The following is a 16,686-nucleotide window of genomic DNA, read 5'->3' as shown; positions in this document are numbered from 1 at the left end:
TGCTGTGAAGAATCTTTTGGTGGTATTTTGGGAGATTTTCATCAACAAATAAAGATTAGGTATGAAATTTAAGTTTTGATTGATTTTGTGTTTTTGATTTTAGTCATAAACGATTGATTTCGATCCTATTGAATGTATAAACTTGATTATGTTGTCATGGAGCAATAGGACAATGTTTGAATTGATTTGAAAATTTGGAATATGAATTTAGGGTGTTGGATATTTGGGTTTTATTTAGGTGACACACAAATTGTTTGATTGATTCATTCTTTAATGATTGTAGTTGAATGATTTAATTGTGTGTTGGAAGGGTTCATGAATTTGTTATTTGTATTTGATGACAACATTTTTTTGGAGCATTTGGTCATGAGTTTGAGGATTAAGTTTATTTAAGTTGATGTGGAGATGATTACATGGGTGAATTTGATGTTGTTAATATGAATATGTTTGATGTTTTTATATGAGCATCGTTCATACCTTACTGTAATGTGAATTTGATTGTGGTAATATAGGTTGGTTGTGCATAGATTAATATATGTGTATGTTTGTTTGTTATTCAAATGTCGATTGTGCTTATTGTTTGCTTTATTAGATAATGGAGCATATCGATTTGTCTAGGTTTGAGAAATTATCCGAAATAACTCAACATAACGGACGTTTACAGCATAAATGTGAGGACTTAAGTAAGAAACATTTTAAATTTAGGAGTAGTTGGACTATGGTAAATGATTTTTACAACATAATGGTTAATGACAACCCTCGTGCACTGCTCCCTCTTCATATGTGTGGCTTTTCTTCCATATTTCAATTTAATTTTAAGTATGGGGATAATGGATTAGTTGAAGCTTTACTTGAGAGGTGGTGGAAGAAGAGTAAAACCTTTCATTTCCGTGAGTTTGAGATAGGTTTGACCCCTGTAGATTTTTTTCAGTTGACTGGTATTCCAATCGGAGGAGGTAAGCCAATCCCAGAATTACCTAACAAAACCCTCACGTCACAAGAAATCGAAGGTCTAGATGATAACTATTTCAGTAGTGTGTTAGATAATTTGGGAGATAGAAAAATTCAGGAAAAGAAAAGTGGAGATTATGACTCAAAGGCATGTACCATCCGTATTTCTCACATGGCTAATTACATTTTAAGTAGGAATCCTCCGGCTGTCAACACCGATAAAAGTTTTGTGGGTATAACTCTTTGTAAGCCCTCACGAGACGAAACCCGTCCTCTGGGGTCACTATGGGGCTTAAAGGTTTGTTTCACATGTTAAGTGCAACCGTGATTCCTACGAAAGTGAGTTAGGTTTTTAGTTTGCAATGTACCCTTCTTTCTTTTTGTCAATGGATTTGAGAATCCGAATAAACTTTTAATAAATTGGTGGTGTGTCCAACCCAACTAGTTGGTTGTTTTGTTAAGTAGTAGATATGGATATATTTTTTTTCCTTTACGGGTGAAGGAGACTTGTGATACTTATTATAATTTGTTTTCTTTTCTGTACTTTGTAAAGAGTGTACGTCTGTGGACTACGATGGGTTGAAAATAATTGAATGCTTTAAACATCGAACACGCTTATGACATGGTGGGGCATAACATTAGGCGTCCCCTACGTAACCACATTAGGTGTTCCCTACGCTTATTACACAATACTCAATAATGCCGACATGCTATGTCACCTCCCATGGTACATCATTGGTAATACCATTTGTCGTTTTTTCAACGAATCTTTCTTTTACAACTGTGAACTAATATGTAATTCGCGGACCTCTTTAATTTGAAAATCTTGGTTATGTCCCTACTTACTAAATAAATACCACTGCATGTTATGTAAACCCAACCGCCGAATGCAAAGCTTTAATCCAAAAAAGCTTGCAGTTTCACATTTTATTCCTACCGCATTAATAACTAGAGATGCCTCGATTTTCAATGTGTAGATACAAAATACCGCACACTAGTCAAACATGCGAAATAATGATCATCAAGACCAAGCGATGAGAATCACATAAGCTTATCTAAATGACGTATCACATGACGTCAGCTTAATCACGAGTAAATTGTGAAGAACCGTGTGATGTTATAGAGTCTGTGCGATAAGAGTCAATGTAAGTGTGCATTAATAACCCACACCAAATCCGAAAATAAAGGTTTTCTAGATGTCATCCACTATGTAAATCTCTATATAAAGAGTCGAGCTATCTTGTTTGAGGAGAGACTTTTTGGAGATGGTAGACAAGATATTTAGGAGAGAGAAAGATTATTTGCTTCCCAAGTTAGAGTTTGCTTGTTACTTTGTATCCCATTTGAAGATCTTAATAAATATTCTTGGGGTTTTCATGGAGGTTACTTAGATTGATTTGCAGATTTTAGTAAGGGTGTAGTTGTAGGATTTCCCGCAACTACATTTTGGCGCTAGAAATCAGCTTGGAATGATGAATCCTATTGGTTAGAAGATATTCATAATCTTGGAAACAATTGGAAGTTTGAATCTAAATCTCTGAAAGTGTTTTTATCTTTAAAAAACAGAGAAATTGTTACAGAAAAGCAAGATGGTGAGACAAACTGCAACAGAACCAGCAACAACAATTAGGAGGAGTAGAAGGATAACTGGGAGAAGAAGGAGTGAAATCGCCGGATCCTCAAGGATGGGAGAAACAAATAATAGAGGACAAGAAGTTCATACTCAAATCCAAAATGAGCTAGTACAAGAGAACATTATTGATTACGACAGGGTAAGCATTCATACCGCAAATACGGATTCAACAGAAGAGGAAGAACAAAGAACTGGAGCTCCAGGATTAATCGAATGGAATGAAGAAGATATAACAATCGCGGAACTCCGACAAAGGTTGTTAGGAGAAAGAAGGAGAGAAGATGAAGAACGTGAGATTTTGATGCGACAGAATCACGATTTCAGAGAAGAGAATATAAGATTGCAAGGGGGAGATCAAGAAGCACCACCCGTGCAAGCTCAAGATCAAGAACCAGTAAGAGCTCATCAAGACGTAGCCAATCTAATAGAAGAGAAATTAGGCAAGAACAACCTATGGACAATATTGTCGAAAATCCTTATGAAGATGATAACATACAAGGACAACGCGGTGGACATGGCATAGAGAAACAACTGAATAATGATCGATACATACCGCATGATAACAATTATCGCGTACAAGAATATCGTAGAGGAGACCGGCGTGAACAACATGGCGAACGTTATCACATATATGATGAACAGGATGATGAAAATAACGCTGAGCAAGAAAAAATTACGTTGCAAGGAAGAAAAATGTTAAGAAATCAACGTGATCGAGAAGAGAAAGCTGAAAGGAATAATGTTGCACATGAACACGCAAGGAATGAAAGAGAAAGACGAAAAAGAAGGAGAGAGGAGGTTGAAGAGAGAGATACAAGAGGTTGTACGTCAAAACAGGCATGATAACAAAGTAAGAAAAGCAAGGTTAAAAAGACCAGTACAACAATATACGGATCAAATCATGAATGAAGAAATACTCAGAGAATTAGCAGAGATGAGGAAAATGATGAAGGCGCGAAGAGATGGTGGTAGGCGACAACTAGATGAAGCAATAGAAGAAATGGGAAGAACACCATTTGCTACACAAATACAGTGTGCGGTTATACCACCTAAGTGCAATCTCCCGACGTTCACTAACATCTTTGATGGAAGCATATGTGCGGTGCAACATATGAGAGCCTACAACAGATCTCTCTTACAGTGGGAAGCAAATGATGCGGTACTCTGTAAATATTTCCCTGTCAGTCTAACTGGAGACGCTTTGCAATGGTTTGAAGGTTTACCAATGGGTACCATTTGTTCATTCCACCATTTACAGAACTTCTTTTTAGGAAATTACATTAGCAATAACATGCTTAAACCGGGAATTGAAAAGGTGTTCAGTTTACGCAGAAGGATCAATGAGAGCTTGCCCAGTCTAACTACATGTTGGAGGAGCATGTGTAGTGAGATGGTCGAACGATTAAATGAGAGAAACCTTATATTAGCCTTTATAAATGCATTTTTTCCTACAGATTTATTGTACACACGGATCTTCAGGACAAAAGATGCAATAACTATGGCAGAATTACGTGAGTTTGAAGAAGAATACATAGCCCTCGAAGAAAAACAAATGGAAATGGAGTCCTACCCAGTTGTGATAACAAATTCAAATGAGGGAAATACCCTGCTTCCAAGAACAACAAGTGTTATTGCAAGTACATCTCATGGGAGTAAAGGAAAGTAGACAGTGGAAGAAGAACAAAAAATAGTAGCTATGGGAAGTAGGGATCAAGAAGAATTTGAAAGAGAAAGACAAATCAATAATCGGGGAGAAAACAATAAGATTTAGAGGCTCGACTATAGGAGTGAAATATCGCACATTCATTATGTATGCGAAGTAAAGGTCATATACCTTAAGCGAAGACCATCACACATGTTAAAATTAGGATGACGTGTTTAATGATGTCAGCATAGTCACAAGTAAAGTGTAACGATCTGTGTGAAGGTGTAACGTGTGCGAAGTTGAGTGAATATACATGAGCGTTTGTAACGCACAGTGATTCCGAAAATAAGGGATCTATTAGCTGTCATCCACTATGTAGTACCCTATATAAGGGGAAGGAAACTGTGTATTGAGGAAGAGATCTGAGGTGAGTATTAGACAAGAAACTAAGAGAGAGAAAGTTTATTTGGAGAGCAAGTAAAGTCATTGTATTATCTTGTAACCATTTATAGAACTTAATAAATAATAAAAGATTTTCATTATGATTACTTAGAATCTTGTCTAAATTCATATGGGATGTGGTTGTAGGATTTCCTGCAACTACATTTTGAAGCTAGAAACAGCTTGGAGTGGTATATCCTGTTGGTAAATCTGTTTAAAAATCAAGTTTCCAGAATTAAAAAACATATAACTTTTCTTTCAGGTTTATTTGAGATTTTCATCATTACATCTTTTCAATCCTTTTCAAAATAATTTTTCATTTGATAATACAAGAAAGTGGAAATGGTAAGAATTAGACCTACTGTTGAGCAAGCGGCAGTAGCCAGAAGAAGTAAAAGAATTGTCAAACGAAGAAGAGGTGAAATTCGTGAGCAATTAGAGGAAGGAGAAAGAACAAATCAAAGAAATGATGTTCCGAATGGATTACAGCGTACACAAGAGCAGAATAATGATATTGATTATGATAGAGTGAGTATTTATACTACATATACGAACTCTACCGAAGATGAAAGACAGAGAACTGGAGATGAAGGAAGGATTGAAGGAAATGAATAAAATATGACACTTGAAGAACTTAGACAAAGATTGATTGCTGAGCGACAAAGAGAAGATGAAGAGCGTGCGAATTTGATACGACAAAATGATGATTTAAGAGAAAAGAATCTCAGATTGCACGAACAAAGATCAAGAAGTGTTACGCGATCAAGATCAAGAACCAGCAGAAGTTCATCAATACAAAGTCGATCAAATCGAAGAAATGCCAGGCGAGAACAAACATTAGATAATATCGATGAGAATTTGCAAGAAGATGATAATCTACAAGATCAACGCAACGAGAGACACACAGTAAATGACCGATACGAACAACCACATGAGCGTCGTCGCAGACAAGAAGATCAAAGGAACAATAGACTTCAAGATGCAACCGAACGTCATCGTACTCGTTACGCATCAGATAATGATGGAGAACATGATCCGGAACAAGGGAGAATTATATTACATGGTAGACAAATGTTGAGGTACCAATATGCACGCGAACAATAGGAAGAGAGAAACAACGCTGTGCGCGAACGTACGAGATTTGAACGAGAAAGACGTAGAAGAAGAAGAGAAGAAACTGAAGAAAGAGAGATTGAAGAGGCTATACGTCAGAATAATCATGAGAATAGATTAAGACAAGCCAGATTAAAAAGGCCTATGCAACAAGATTTAGACCAAACTATGAGCGAAGAAATTCTCAAGGAAATGGCTGAATTGAGAGAAATGATGACTACGCGAAAAAATGGTGGAAGAAGGCAGTTAGAGGAAGCAGCAGAGGAAGCTGGAAAAACACCTTTTGCGAGGCAAATTCAAATTAAAATAATACCGCAATTTACATGTATTCACTAGTATGTTTGATGGTAGTACATGTGCAGTACAACATATAAAAGCCTATAGCCGATCTTTATTGCAGTGGGAAGAAAATGATGCGGTGCTGTGTAAATATTTTCCTTCAAGATTGACTGGAGAAGCCTTGCAGTGGTTTGAGGGATTACCAGTAGGAACAATTATATCATTTCGTCATCTACAGAACGTCTTCTTAGGACAATATATCAGTAATAATATGTCAAGACCAGGAATTGAGACGGCCTTTGGACTTCGGAGAAGGGTCAATGAAATTTTGCGTCATCTAACAACACGTTGGAGAACCATGTGTAGTGAAATGGAAAGACGAGTAGATGAACGATTTTTTATACTAGCCTTTGTCAATGCTCTTTTTCCTACAGATTTATTATATACACAGATTTTCAGGATAAAAGACACCATCACAATGTCGGAGTTGCGTGAATTTCAAGAAGAGTATATTGCACTTGAGGAGAAGCAGAGAGACATGGAATCTTATCCAGTTGCAATGCCTAATGCAAACACTGGGAATGCAATTTTACTCCCAAGGATGACAAATGTTGTTGCGAGTACAACGCAAGGAAATCAAGGAAAGAAGAATACAGAGATGGAAACTGGTAGCCATGGGTAGTGCAGACTAGGAGGAATTTGAAAGAGAATATAAAGAAGCGCAATCCCAAGCTAGAGGAAGAAATAATAAGATTCAAAGAATGGATAACCCCATGGAAGGTTATGGAGTTCAACAACCATATAATAATAGAAGACAAGGGAATAGAAAGGTGATATGGGAACAAATAATCTTGCCAAAGTTGAATACTACAGTAGACAAAGTCTGGGAAGCTATTATACTAATGGAAGAAATTCCTGAACCACACAATGTAGGAGATGAGCCACCACCAGACAGAAGGAGCAAAGAATTCTGTGTATATCATCGCTTTCATGGTCACACAACAAATAATTGCATAAATGTGAGGAAAATCATACTGAGAATGATTGAGCAAGGAAAACTGAACCATTTCTTAGTACAGCAGCCACCGAATCTACCACCACTACCACCAGGAGGAAATACATATGGTGAGGAGAAAGGAAAAAATACATTTGTAATTGAAGTAGGTGCGAAGGCAAAGAACCTATATTGCAATTCGATTATACATTCTTTCAAAAATATAAAAGATTTTCATGACAACATCTTAAGCCGTGTGTATGCGAGAGATAATGATGGAAGAGAAATTCTTAACCTTGCGAAGATATCGCCATTAAAGGATTGGAAAAAACAGGCCATTTCGTTCAGTGCGGAAGAAACACCAGGAGGAGGAAAATTACATGAATGTCCATTAGTGGTTAAGTTGGAAATTAATCCGAAAGCAAAAATAAATGATGACGATGAAGAAGAAGATGAAGAGAATACATGGGCTATAAATAGAATACTCATAGATCCTAGGAGTTCTGTTGATATTCTCTTTTATCATACATACAAGACTATGGGTGGAAGGAATAGCGAGTTAATTCCTTCAACTTACAAAATTTATGGATTCAATGGCGCTGCGAACAAGCCAAAAGGAGAAGTCAAAATGAGAATTCCACTGCGAAGTCTGCCAACAGAAGTCGTATTTTGTGTTGTTGATGTTGAATCACCATATAATGCTCTGATTGGGAGACCATGGTTGCATAGTATCTTGGGTGTGGCTTCGACATTTCACCAATGCATAAAATTTCCTTTACCTCAAGGTCTAGGCATAATAAGAGGAGATACAAATGAAGGTAGAAATTGTCAGGAAATTGATATTGATAAGTGCGAAGAGCGAGAATACAAACGAAGAAATTGGAAGCAACATGCTAAGGATAGTCAAAGGGGGTGAAAGATTAATGGTGGATGTAGTGTCTAAATCTGGGAAGATAGAAATGAAGAGTATTGAAGCAGAATATTCTGCGAATAATAACATCAAGCGAGTAAGGAAGATTACTTCTAAAGAAGGAGAGCGAGTGCAGAGCCAAAAGTTGTGTTCTCAGAAGAAAAGTACCATGTGCGATGATACTCGCACAGGGGAAATTGAAGATATTATGCGAAAAAATGTTTTGAGAAGCATCGATGAACTTAAAGAAACACAAAAGATGACAAGAGCAGAAGAGTAATATGAATATCTTTCTTCATGTATGAGAAATCAGTAAGAATTCTATGTACTAGAGTTATATAACTCACAAATAAGAATGGAATGAAAATTTTCTATTTTCATAAGATGATATCATATCAAGAAAAAAGGCAAATGTAAGACCTTAAAGTAAGACCTTAGTACAAGGCAACAAAGTATATAATCATAGAAGAGAGGTACCCAACTGTGGCGTGCAACCTAGTTCGCAAAAATGCAAGAGGCAACAAGTAAGACCTATCGCACGTCACATTTGGGGAAACCTGATAAACATGACTCAAGGGAAAGCTACATCGAACCTGGAACTTGAGTCATGGAGATTTGGGGTGAGAAAAAAAAAACGAAAAATCCCATCCAGGAGAGGTGCCTTAAATTTCCAGTCTAAGCTCATTACCTTAGATTGAGAGACCAAGGTAAGAAAGTCTCTCCTAAGGAGTGCAGAAACTCGATCAGGGCGCCGAGGTAAACGGTTGAGTCAAGAGTCCCCGGGGCGTCTAAAGCGTACCTTGCCACTCTTGACAAGTCCTGACTATGATGCACTCGGTCCGAAGATACCCCACTTAGGGTGCGGTCTCGTAACCATAAACCTTATCGGTGGAGGGATAAGAGGCTGCAAAATCAACTGGTTGTTGTATTACCGGATGGGAGGTAAGCTTCCTTGAAGGGGAAACCAGGGGGAATATAAGGACGACACCCTCCATTAGGGAGCTGAATTGTGTCAAAAGACGTAAATGTCATGAAGCTTTTTACTCACGGGAGTATTAAGGCTTGTCATATTTACGCACAAGATAAACCTGAAGAGGCAATAATACGAGAACAAGATACACTAGTAGAAACCTTCACATAGGCCACGTTTTTTGGTTTACAGCCCAGCCACGTTTCGGGTTATTTGTGTGGCTACTGGTCATCAGTATAACTATAGCCACGTTTTGTGTTACCATGTAGCCATAGTGCACCATTTGGTCATGGGTTTAATCCTAAACCCATCAACTGTATCCATAGGGTATCATTTGGTCATAGTTTTCAGTCTAATCCCATCACATGTATCCATAGATGCGTATATGGCCACATTAAATAATTATGTATGTGTCGAAAGTGTAGGATAGCAATAGACACACCTATTAATCCGTGGCGGAAAAAGGATTTATTTAGTCCATAATATATGGTTTATTAGACACGCATGTACTGATGAATTGACACATTTTATCAAACATGACAAAACATTGACATATGGTTACACCATTTCTTTTTTTCGTATGTGTGTGTGTGTGTGGGGGGGGGAGGATTATGATATGGCTATACGAAAAACAAATTGTGACCATAGCGTCGGATCCATTAGACACATGAGATTGAATTTTAACTTTTAAAGTACTAGCCATGGTTGTTACTGAGTCTTTTCTTGGGATAATGTTTATGCTTGTTCACTGCAATACAGAAACCTCAAACTCTGGTGTATAGAAGGACATATTACAAGTGATTGTGTCCATAGTTTATCATGCTAGGTTTGAAGTCAGAACCCTCCCAGAGCTTCTTGGTTCATAGTTTGTATGCTGGTATGCCATATTTGAAGTTCGAATCGACACTGAGCTTCATATTTATTGACTTCGATGATGTATCATGCTAAGTTTGAAGTCAGAACCCTCCCAGAGCTTCTTGGTTCATAGTTTGTATGCCGGTATACCATACTTGAAGTTTGAATCGATACTGAGCTTCATATTTATCAATTTCGATGATGCATCATGTTAAGTTTGAAGTCAGAACCCTCCCGGAGCTTCTTGGTTCATAGTTTGTATGTTGTTATACCATATTTGAAGTTCAAATCGACACTGAGCTTCATATTTACCGATTTCGATGATGTGTCCTGCTAAGTTTGAAGTCAGAACCCTCTTGGAGCTTCTTGGTTCATAGTTTGTATGCCGGTATACCATATTTGAAGTTCAAAACGACACTGAGCTTCATATTTACCGATTTCGATGATGTATCCTGCTAAGTTTGAAGTCATAACCCTCCTGGAGCTTCTTGGTTCATAGTTTGTGTGTCGTTATACCGAATTCGAAGTTCGAATCGACACTGAGCTTCATATTTATTGATTTCGATGAGGTATCATGCTAAGTTTGAAGTCAGAACCCTCCCAGAGTTTCTTGGTTCATAGTTTGTATGCCGGTATACCATATTTGAAGTTTGAATCGACACTGAGCTTCATATTTTTCAATTTCGATGATGTATCATGTTAAGTTTAAAGTCAGAACCCTCCTGGAGCTTCTTGGTTCATAGTTTGTATGTCGTTATACCATATTTGAAGTTCGAATCGACACTGAGCTTCATATATATCGATTTGGATGATGTATCCTTCTAAGTTTGAAGTCAGAACCCACCTGAAGCTTCTTGGTTTATATTTTATACGTCGTTATACCACATTTGAAGTTCATGACCAGTATGACTAGTCAAAATTACCTCAAGACCTATGTGACTAGTCGAAATTCAAACCGAAACATAAAGAAAAAGCACAAAAGCACAAAGAGAAAGCACAAAGAAAATACACTTTCTTATTTTTTCTGCTTCATTCCCATATATGTTTGGAATTTTTTTTATAATTTAAGGTCATAATAATATCTTAAATGTATTGATATATTTTTTGGATTTTTTTCATACGGAAAGTTGATAATAAAATCGAATGCACAAGTTTGAACTAGCACAAAGAGAAACACACAAGCTTCTCAATCCGTATGAGCATCTTAAAGCGAATCTACACCGTCCCTTAATTTCTGCAATTCGTATGAACATCCTAAAGAGAATCTACACCGTCCAAGACGGAGGGTTCAGATTATTCAGGAGGAATCCAAGTTATCATCATTCTAACGTGGCCGATGTTTATAGGCCGATCATCAAACAGTTGATACATAAAAATACATGGAAAATTAAAAACTTATGAAAACCTTTTTCACGTCTCTCTCTATATCCCTCCTAATCTAGATTTTCCTCCGCCTCTAGGGAATATCGAAGATGCCTAACTTTGCAAAAACCCTAACAGCCAAACCCTAACAGCCAAACCCTCTAATTTCTGTAAGTTCAAATCCAAAAACTCTTACCTTTGCATCGCAAAAACTAAATCCACTGAAACTCTAATCAAAGCGCAACTGGAGGTACTGATTTACGTTTTTCATCTCCTGCAAATCAAACAAACAAGCGACCTTTAGGGTTAGTTATTCCCTACCGTTCTTCACGTCTCCTACAAATATCAATCGATTTACATCTTATTATTGTTTCCTTTGTGTAGATTCATAAGAAATAAGAAGAAGAGAATCCCTAACTTCACCAACTAAAGAGGAAGAAGTGATGAAACCCTAACTTCTATATTCAAATTGGGTTCCTATTCTTCCTTCACGAAGTCAATTTTCATATGTTCTGTTGATACAGGTTTAGTATTTCTTAATTTTTTTTTTACAATCCCTAGTTTAATTTTGGCATCAATTCTTTTAAAGATTTTGTTTTTCTCCGTTTTTAAGAAAAAAAACCTCCATTGAATTTCCACTTAATTTTTTTTTCAATTTCATTACTAGACAAATTCTAAGATTTTGGTAAGTTAATTTCTTACATTTGTTGTTTAATTCATGTGTTTTACAAAAAAATTTTTTTGCTGATTTGGATTTTGGTTCTGTTAATGGATATTGAGCTTCCACAAGTAATACATTAGGACCAATCGATTATGATTAAATTACTCTAGTAATCCATGTGGAAGAGGAAGATGTTATTGCTGTATCTTGTTCAAAAGGGCGCTATTATTCTTTGTAAACCAATGAATTCTGGTTTTTGAACTCATTGTCGTCTTTTGAGGTACTAGGATCAACTTTAATATATGGAAGTAGCTATTTCTGTTGATTCAAGTTATTTTAATTGCGGAATACCTCACTTTGATTGGTTGCTGTTTTTGTGGCTTGTATATGTTCACAATTAATTTCTCCAGTATGCTCAAGATATTTTCTAAGTTTTGTGTAATTCATCTCCTTGCAGTGTTCTATTTTAAAATTGTATAGTTCTGAATGTGTTGTATCTTGATGCCTCTATGTTTTTTTTATGCTTTTTATGTTTTTTTTATTCTCATGGTTTAATTCTTCTTGCAAATGCAGGTTACTTCTGGGCTGGGGTGCAAAAACAATCCCAAGCACAATAGAAGATGCTTAATTAACAGGCTGAAGCTAGAAGCTCTTCTTGCAACAATCATATGAGCTAATCCAAGTCTAAGGGGACTGAATCTATTGTATGTCAATGGTTCTCAGTCTAGTGCTAAATGGACTACCACTCTTATAATAGTAGATTGTACATTTGATTCAAGTCTTTTGCATTTCTATGCTTGTAAGTTTGTTAATAGGTCTTAACCTTGGTTGATGTCCTCCTGGCATTTTTCTCATGTTAAAGGAGTGGTCAGTTCATATAACCACCTCTTAGCTTAATGTACTACCCTTTATCATTCAAATAATAAATATAAATAATATGTTTCAATGTCATTTTCGTTTGCACAATGTACATTTTTTTATATTTTTTTGGACGAATGCAATTCTTAAGCCATGGCGGTAAATGTTACCCGTAACTGTAAGTTGTCATTTGGCCACGTTAATATGTATTCTGTCAATTTATATGATAGCAATGGCTATGGTTAAAACGAACCTATGTGGATTAAAGGTACACATTAGCCACGTTGAAAGCCTATTGTGTGTCCGTAAGGAATTTATTAACAATTTTCCGTGTCCAAAAAGTAAATAATAGCTACTTTGAAAACGTTTTGCGTGTTTTTATAAAGTTTATCGTCATGGTGTTCCAAGTTCAGTGTAGCTATAGGTCACAAATTGACCATGATAAAATGAATTTTGCGTGTCCGATTGATGACAAAGGCCACGGCTATAATAAAATTCACGTGACTTTAAGGTAAATTTTAGCCACATATAATTAAATTGTGTGTCTATAAGGATCCTATGGCCATGGTGATAGTGAAAATTCTTAACTACAAAAAAAATATTGAGTACCATATAGACACGATTTTAGAGTTATGGCCATGGTAAATCATATTTTATAGCCACTCAAAGTTTATGTAGCCATAGGGATACCTTTTTGTCTTGGCACCTGATGCCACATTTTTGGAGTGAAAAAAATCCATGACCAAAAGCCTATGGACACGGTAATGAAGTGTGACCAATGCGACTTTTTGTACTAGTGATAAGGCGAGATCAATGGGTCGATATACTACAATATAAAGACTTCTTACGATTTCGTCGCACAAGAACAAAGAAAATTTTGGGCAAGATAAGACCTTTAGTTAGGAAGGAAAAATAAGACCTCACGAGAAAAGCACGATATAAGTTAACTTTGTTTTGCAGGAGTCAATAGAAATAAGTTACCTGCGAAGTGTTTCGCATGATACAAAATGTGATTGAAGTAGAAAGTGACATTATATTCATCAGCCTATCAATCTGTGACAACTAGCAGGGGCAAGAATGGAAATGCAAATGTAAAAAGAGTGTTATTTTCCCCATTTGACAGTCTTATGCATGTGCGAAAAAGATATAACTTTGATATTTGTGAATGCGAATATAAGTTAAAGGGAACTAATAATTAAGGGATGAAAGTTAACATTTTAGAGGTATATAATAAAGAAGAAATTCTATAAGAAATGAAGATATACAAGAGGCAGAAAAAGAATTTACATCAAGTGAAAAATAACTAATTATCTTCATCATTATGTTCGGCCTCAGAGTTACTTTCTTCTTCATACTATTCATATTCCTCTTCACTATCAATAATATCAAGAACAACTTCGTTGGAAGGAACATCTGCGAATTTATATTTAGAGAGAGGAATGCCATTATCAGCACAGACTTTCTTAACTGTTGCATCACGAGCGTGAATGGCATCCTTACCATTATTTGAAACAGTGAGGATATAATTCTTCTTTAACTGCCGATACTTGGAGTTGCGAGAAGATAACTCCATTGATAACTTCTCGGTTTCTTCAAGACGTATATTTTCTTTAGCAGCAAGTTGTGTCTTTAACTCTTCAATCTTCTCCAGATAATTATTTTCTTTATCTGCGAAATATAAACAAAATGGTTAGGCTTAAAAGAGATGTCATCTTCAAGAAATGACAAATATGAAAGAAAAAGCAAGTGACCTTCGTGATTGGAAATAATGTCTTTAACCATCGCAGAATGTTCAGATTGAAGGCTCACATTTACGGCTAAATTTTCCCTAGCATCATTCAGAACTCTAGCAGCCCAACTAAATTCAGCTTCACTTTCTATGAGAAGTCGAGAATGGATTAAGTTTCTTTCCTCAATGAGTGCGTACTTTTCGCTCAAAGCTAAATCACGTTCATTTTGAACTTTAAGGATAGTTTATTGGAATTTTTCTAATGCTTTCGCACCCTTGAGGAGACTTCATCTTTTTCTTGAAATAGCAATTGGTCCTACAAATAATATATTAGAGAGAGTCTAGTCCAGTTGACCTAGTCAATTGTCTGTTTGGTCCTATTTGGTAATATAAATTATAGCTTGGTCCTAGAAATTATGGTTTGGTCCTACGATGACGTCATGGATGATGTAATTGTCATCTTATAGTGGCAGAAATACCCTTTTAGATTAGGACCATATATATAGTCAAAAAGTAAGAGAGAAGAAATCATTCTCAGATTTACTTTCTCTCTCCTATATTTTCAGATCTAGAATTTCTCTCTCTTTTTTTTTCTTTTTTATTTTCTTCCTGCTAGTGATGATGAAGATGAATATGATGATGAATGATTCTATCTTCTCTCTATTTTTTTCTCTATTACCGATGAAGAAGATGAACGATGATGATGATGAATACGATGAAGTTTTTTTTTTTTTTTGATGTTTTGCTTCTGTTTTGATGATGAAGACAGTGAGGATGAAGATTTTGCTGCTATTTATGATGATGATGAACCTTTATCATCTTCACATGCTTGGGTAAGTTTCGGATCTACAAAAAAAGATGAAGATGACAGAGTTAATTTCTGGAATGAACTCTGGTTTGTGATGAATATTTTGATGTTTTTTCGTCTGTTGTTGCTGCTGATGATGGAGAGGATGAAGATGATGAAGATGAGTTGCTATTGCTGATGAAGAAGATAAAGATGACGGAGTTCATTTCAGGAATGAACTCTGGTTTGTGATGAAGATTTTAATGTGTTTTCTTGATGGAACAAAATCATCTTCTACTACTGTTGTTGTTGTCAAAGATAGATCTGCTATTGTTGAAGATTTAATTAGGTTTTTGTTTTTCTTGATGTTTGTTGCGATTGGTGATGAAGACGAAGACGAACTCAAGATAGATTTGTTGTTGTTGAAGATTTAATTAGGTTTTTTGGTTTTCTTGATGTTGCTGCGATTGGAGATGATGATGAAGATGAACTCGTCAAACCCTAGAAATCTGTTGCTGCTGTTGAAGATGAAGATTTATGCATTTTGTAGTTGTTGTTGCTGCTTAAGATGAACTTCATTCCTGGAATGAACTTCATTACTGAAATGAACTTCATTTTAGGAATGAACTCTGCTGTTGATGAACATAATCGTTTATATAGGTTTTTATCAGGAGTTCATTCTAGAAATGGACTCTGGTTTATATAGGTTTTTAGCAGGAGTTCATTCCAGAAATGAACTCTGGTTTATATAGGTTTTTATCAGGAGTTCATTCCAGAAATGAACTCTGGTTTATATAGGTTTTTATCAGGAGTTCATTCCAGAAATGAACTCTGGTTTGTTCTTAATAATGAAATTTTTGTAGAATTTTAATGAAATAATGAAGTTCGTTCATATGTGATTTAATTTGGTTTTTATTAGGTTTTCATTTGTAAGAATGAACTTCGATGGTTCATCACACAGAATGAACTGCTGCAAAAAAATAAGTAAAAATTAACACAGAGGGGTATTTTTGTCTGTTTTATATTTTTAAATAATCATGGATCAAACAGTAAAGGCGTTTTGCAAAAGGACCAAACAGACATAGGCCCACCTAAAAAAGGACCAAACGATATTTTTCCCATGAGTTTATTTTTCCTTTCTTCCAAAAGTTGAATTGTCTCCTTATTTTCATGAAGACGGCGTTTGAAGTTATTAAGTGTAGTTAGTAAGGGTCTATGATCCATTCTAAGAGAAGTATACTTCAACCTTAATTCTTCCAGGTTGAGGTTCTCAAATCCTTCGGTTGGATAATTTTTTAAAGAAGAATTAAGATGTTCTAAAAGGGTTTCCTCGTCAGAAAAGATAGATACTTCATCGGAAAGGTTATAAATATCTGCGAATATAAAGAAATGAGGAATGCTAATTATCATGTAAAACAAGGAGAATGAAAAAATCAAAGATTACATACCAATAATTTCATCATTTCTTTCTCGAGCTTTGCGAAGTAATTCAACGTTG

At 35.8% G+C, this 16,686-nt stretch overlaps 1 protein-coding gene across 1 annotated transcript; it reads left to right on the top strand.

Annotated features, from left to right (window-relative positions):
• The first annotated feature begins 5,288 nt into the window (after nucleotides 1-5,288).
• On the top strand, nucleotides 5,289-6,744 carry LOC113360728. The gene is made up of 2 exons (XM_026604199.1): nucleotides 5,289-5,749; nucleotides 6,120-6,744. Exons 1-2 carry the CDS (start codon nucleotides 5,289-5,291, stop codon nucleotides 6,742-6,744), a joined length of 1,086 nt encoding a protein of 361 aa, XP_026459984.1.
• Nucleotides 6,745-16,686: the final 9,942 nt, after the last annotated feature.

The sequence above is a fragment of the Papaver somniferum genome, chromosome 1, assembly GCF_003573695.1.
Source record: "Papaver somniferum cultivar HN1 chromosome 1, ASM357369v1, whole genome shotgun sequence".
Taxonomy (NCBI): Eukaryota; Viridiplantae; Streptophyta; class Magnoliopsida; order Ranunculales; family Papaveraceae; genus Papaver; species Papaver somniferum.
This window is presented reverse-complemented; position numbering and strand designations above follow the sequence as displayed.

Excerpts from the sequence above, each read along its gene's own strand:
- LOC113360728 (XM_026604199.1), top strand. The coding sequence starts at position 5,289 with ATGACACTTGAAGAACTTAGACAAAGATTGATTGCTGAGCGACAAAGA. Across the intron at positions 5,750-6,119 it reads CATGGTAGACAAATGTTGAG|TATGTTTGATGGTAGTACAT; the intron begins GTACCAATATGC and ends TGTATTCACTAG.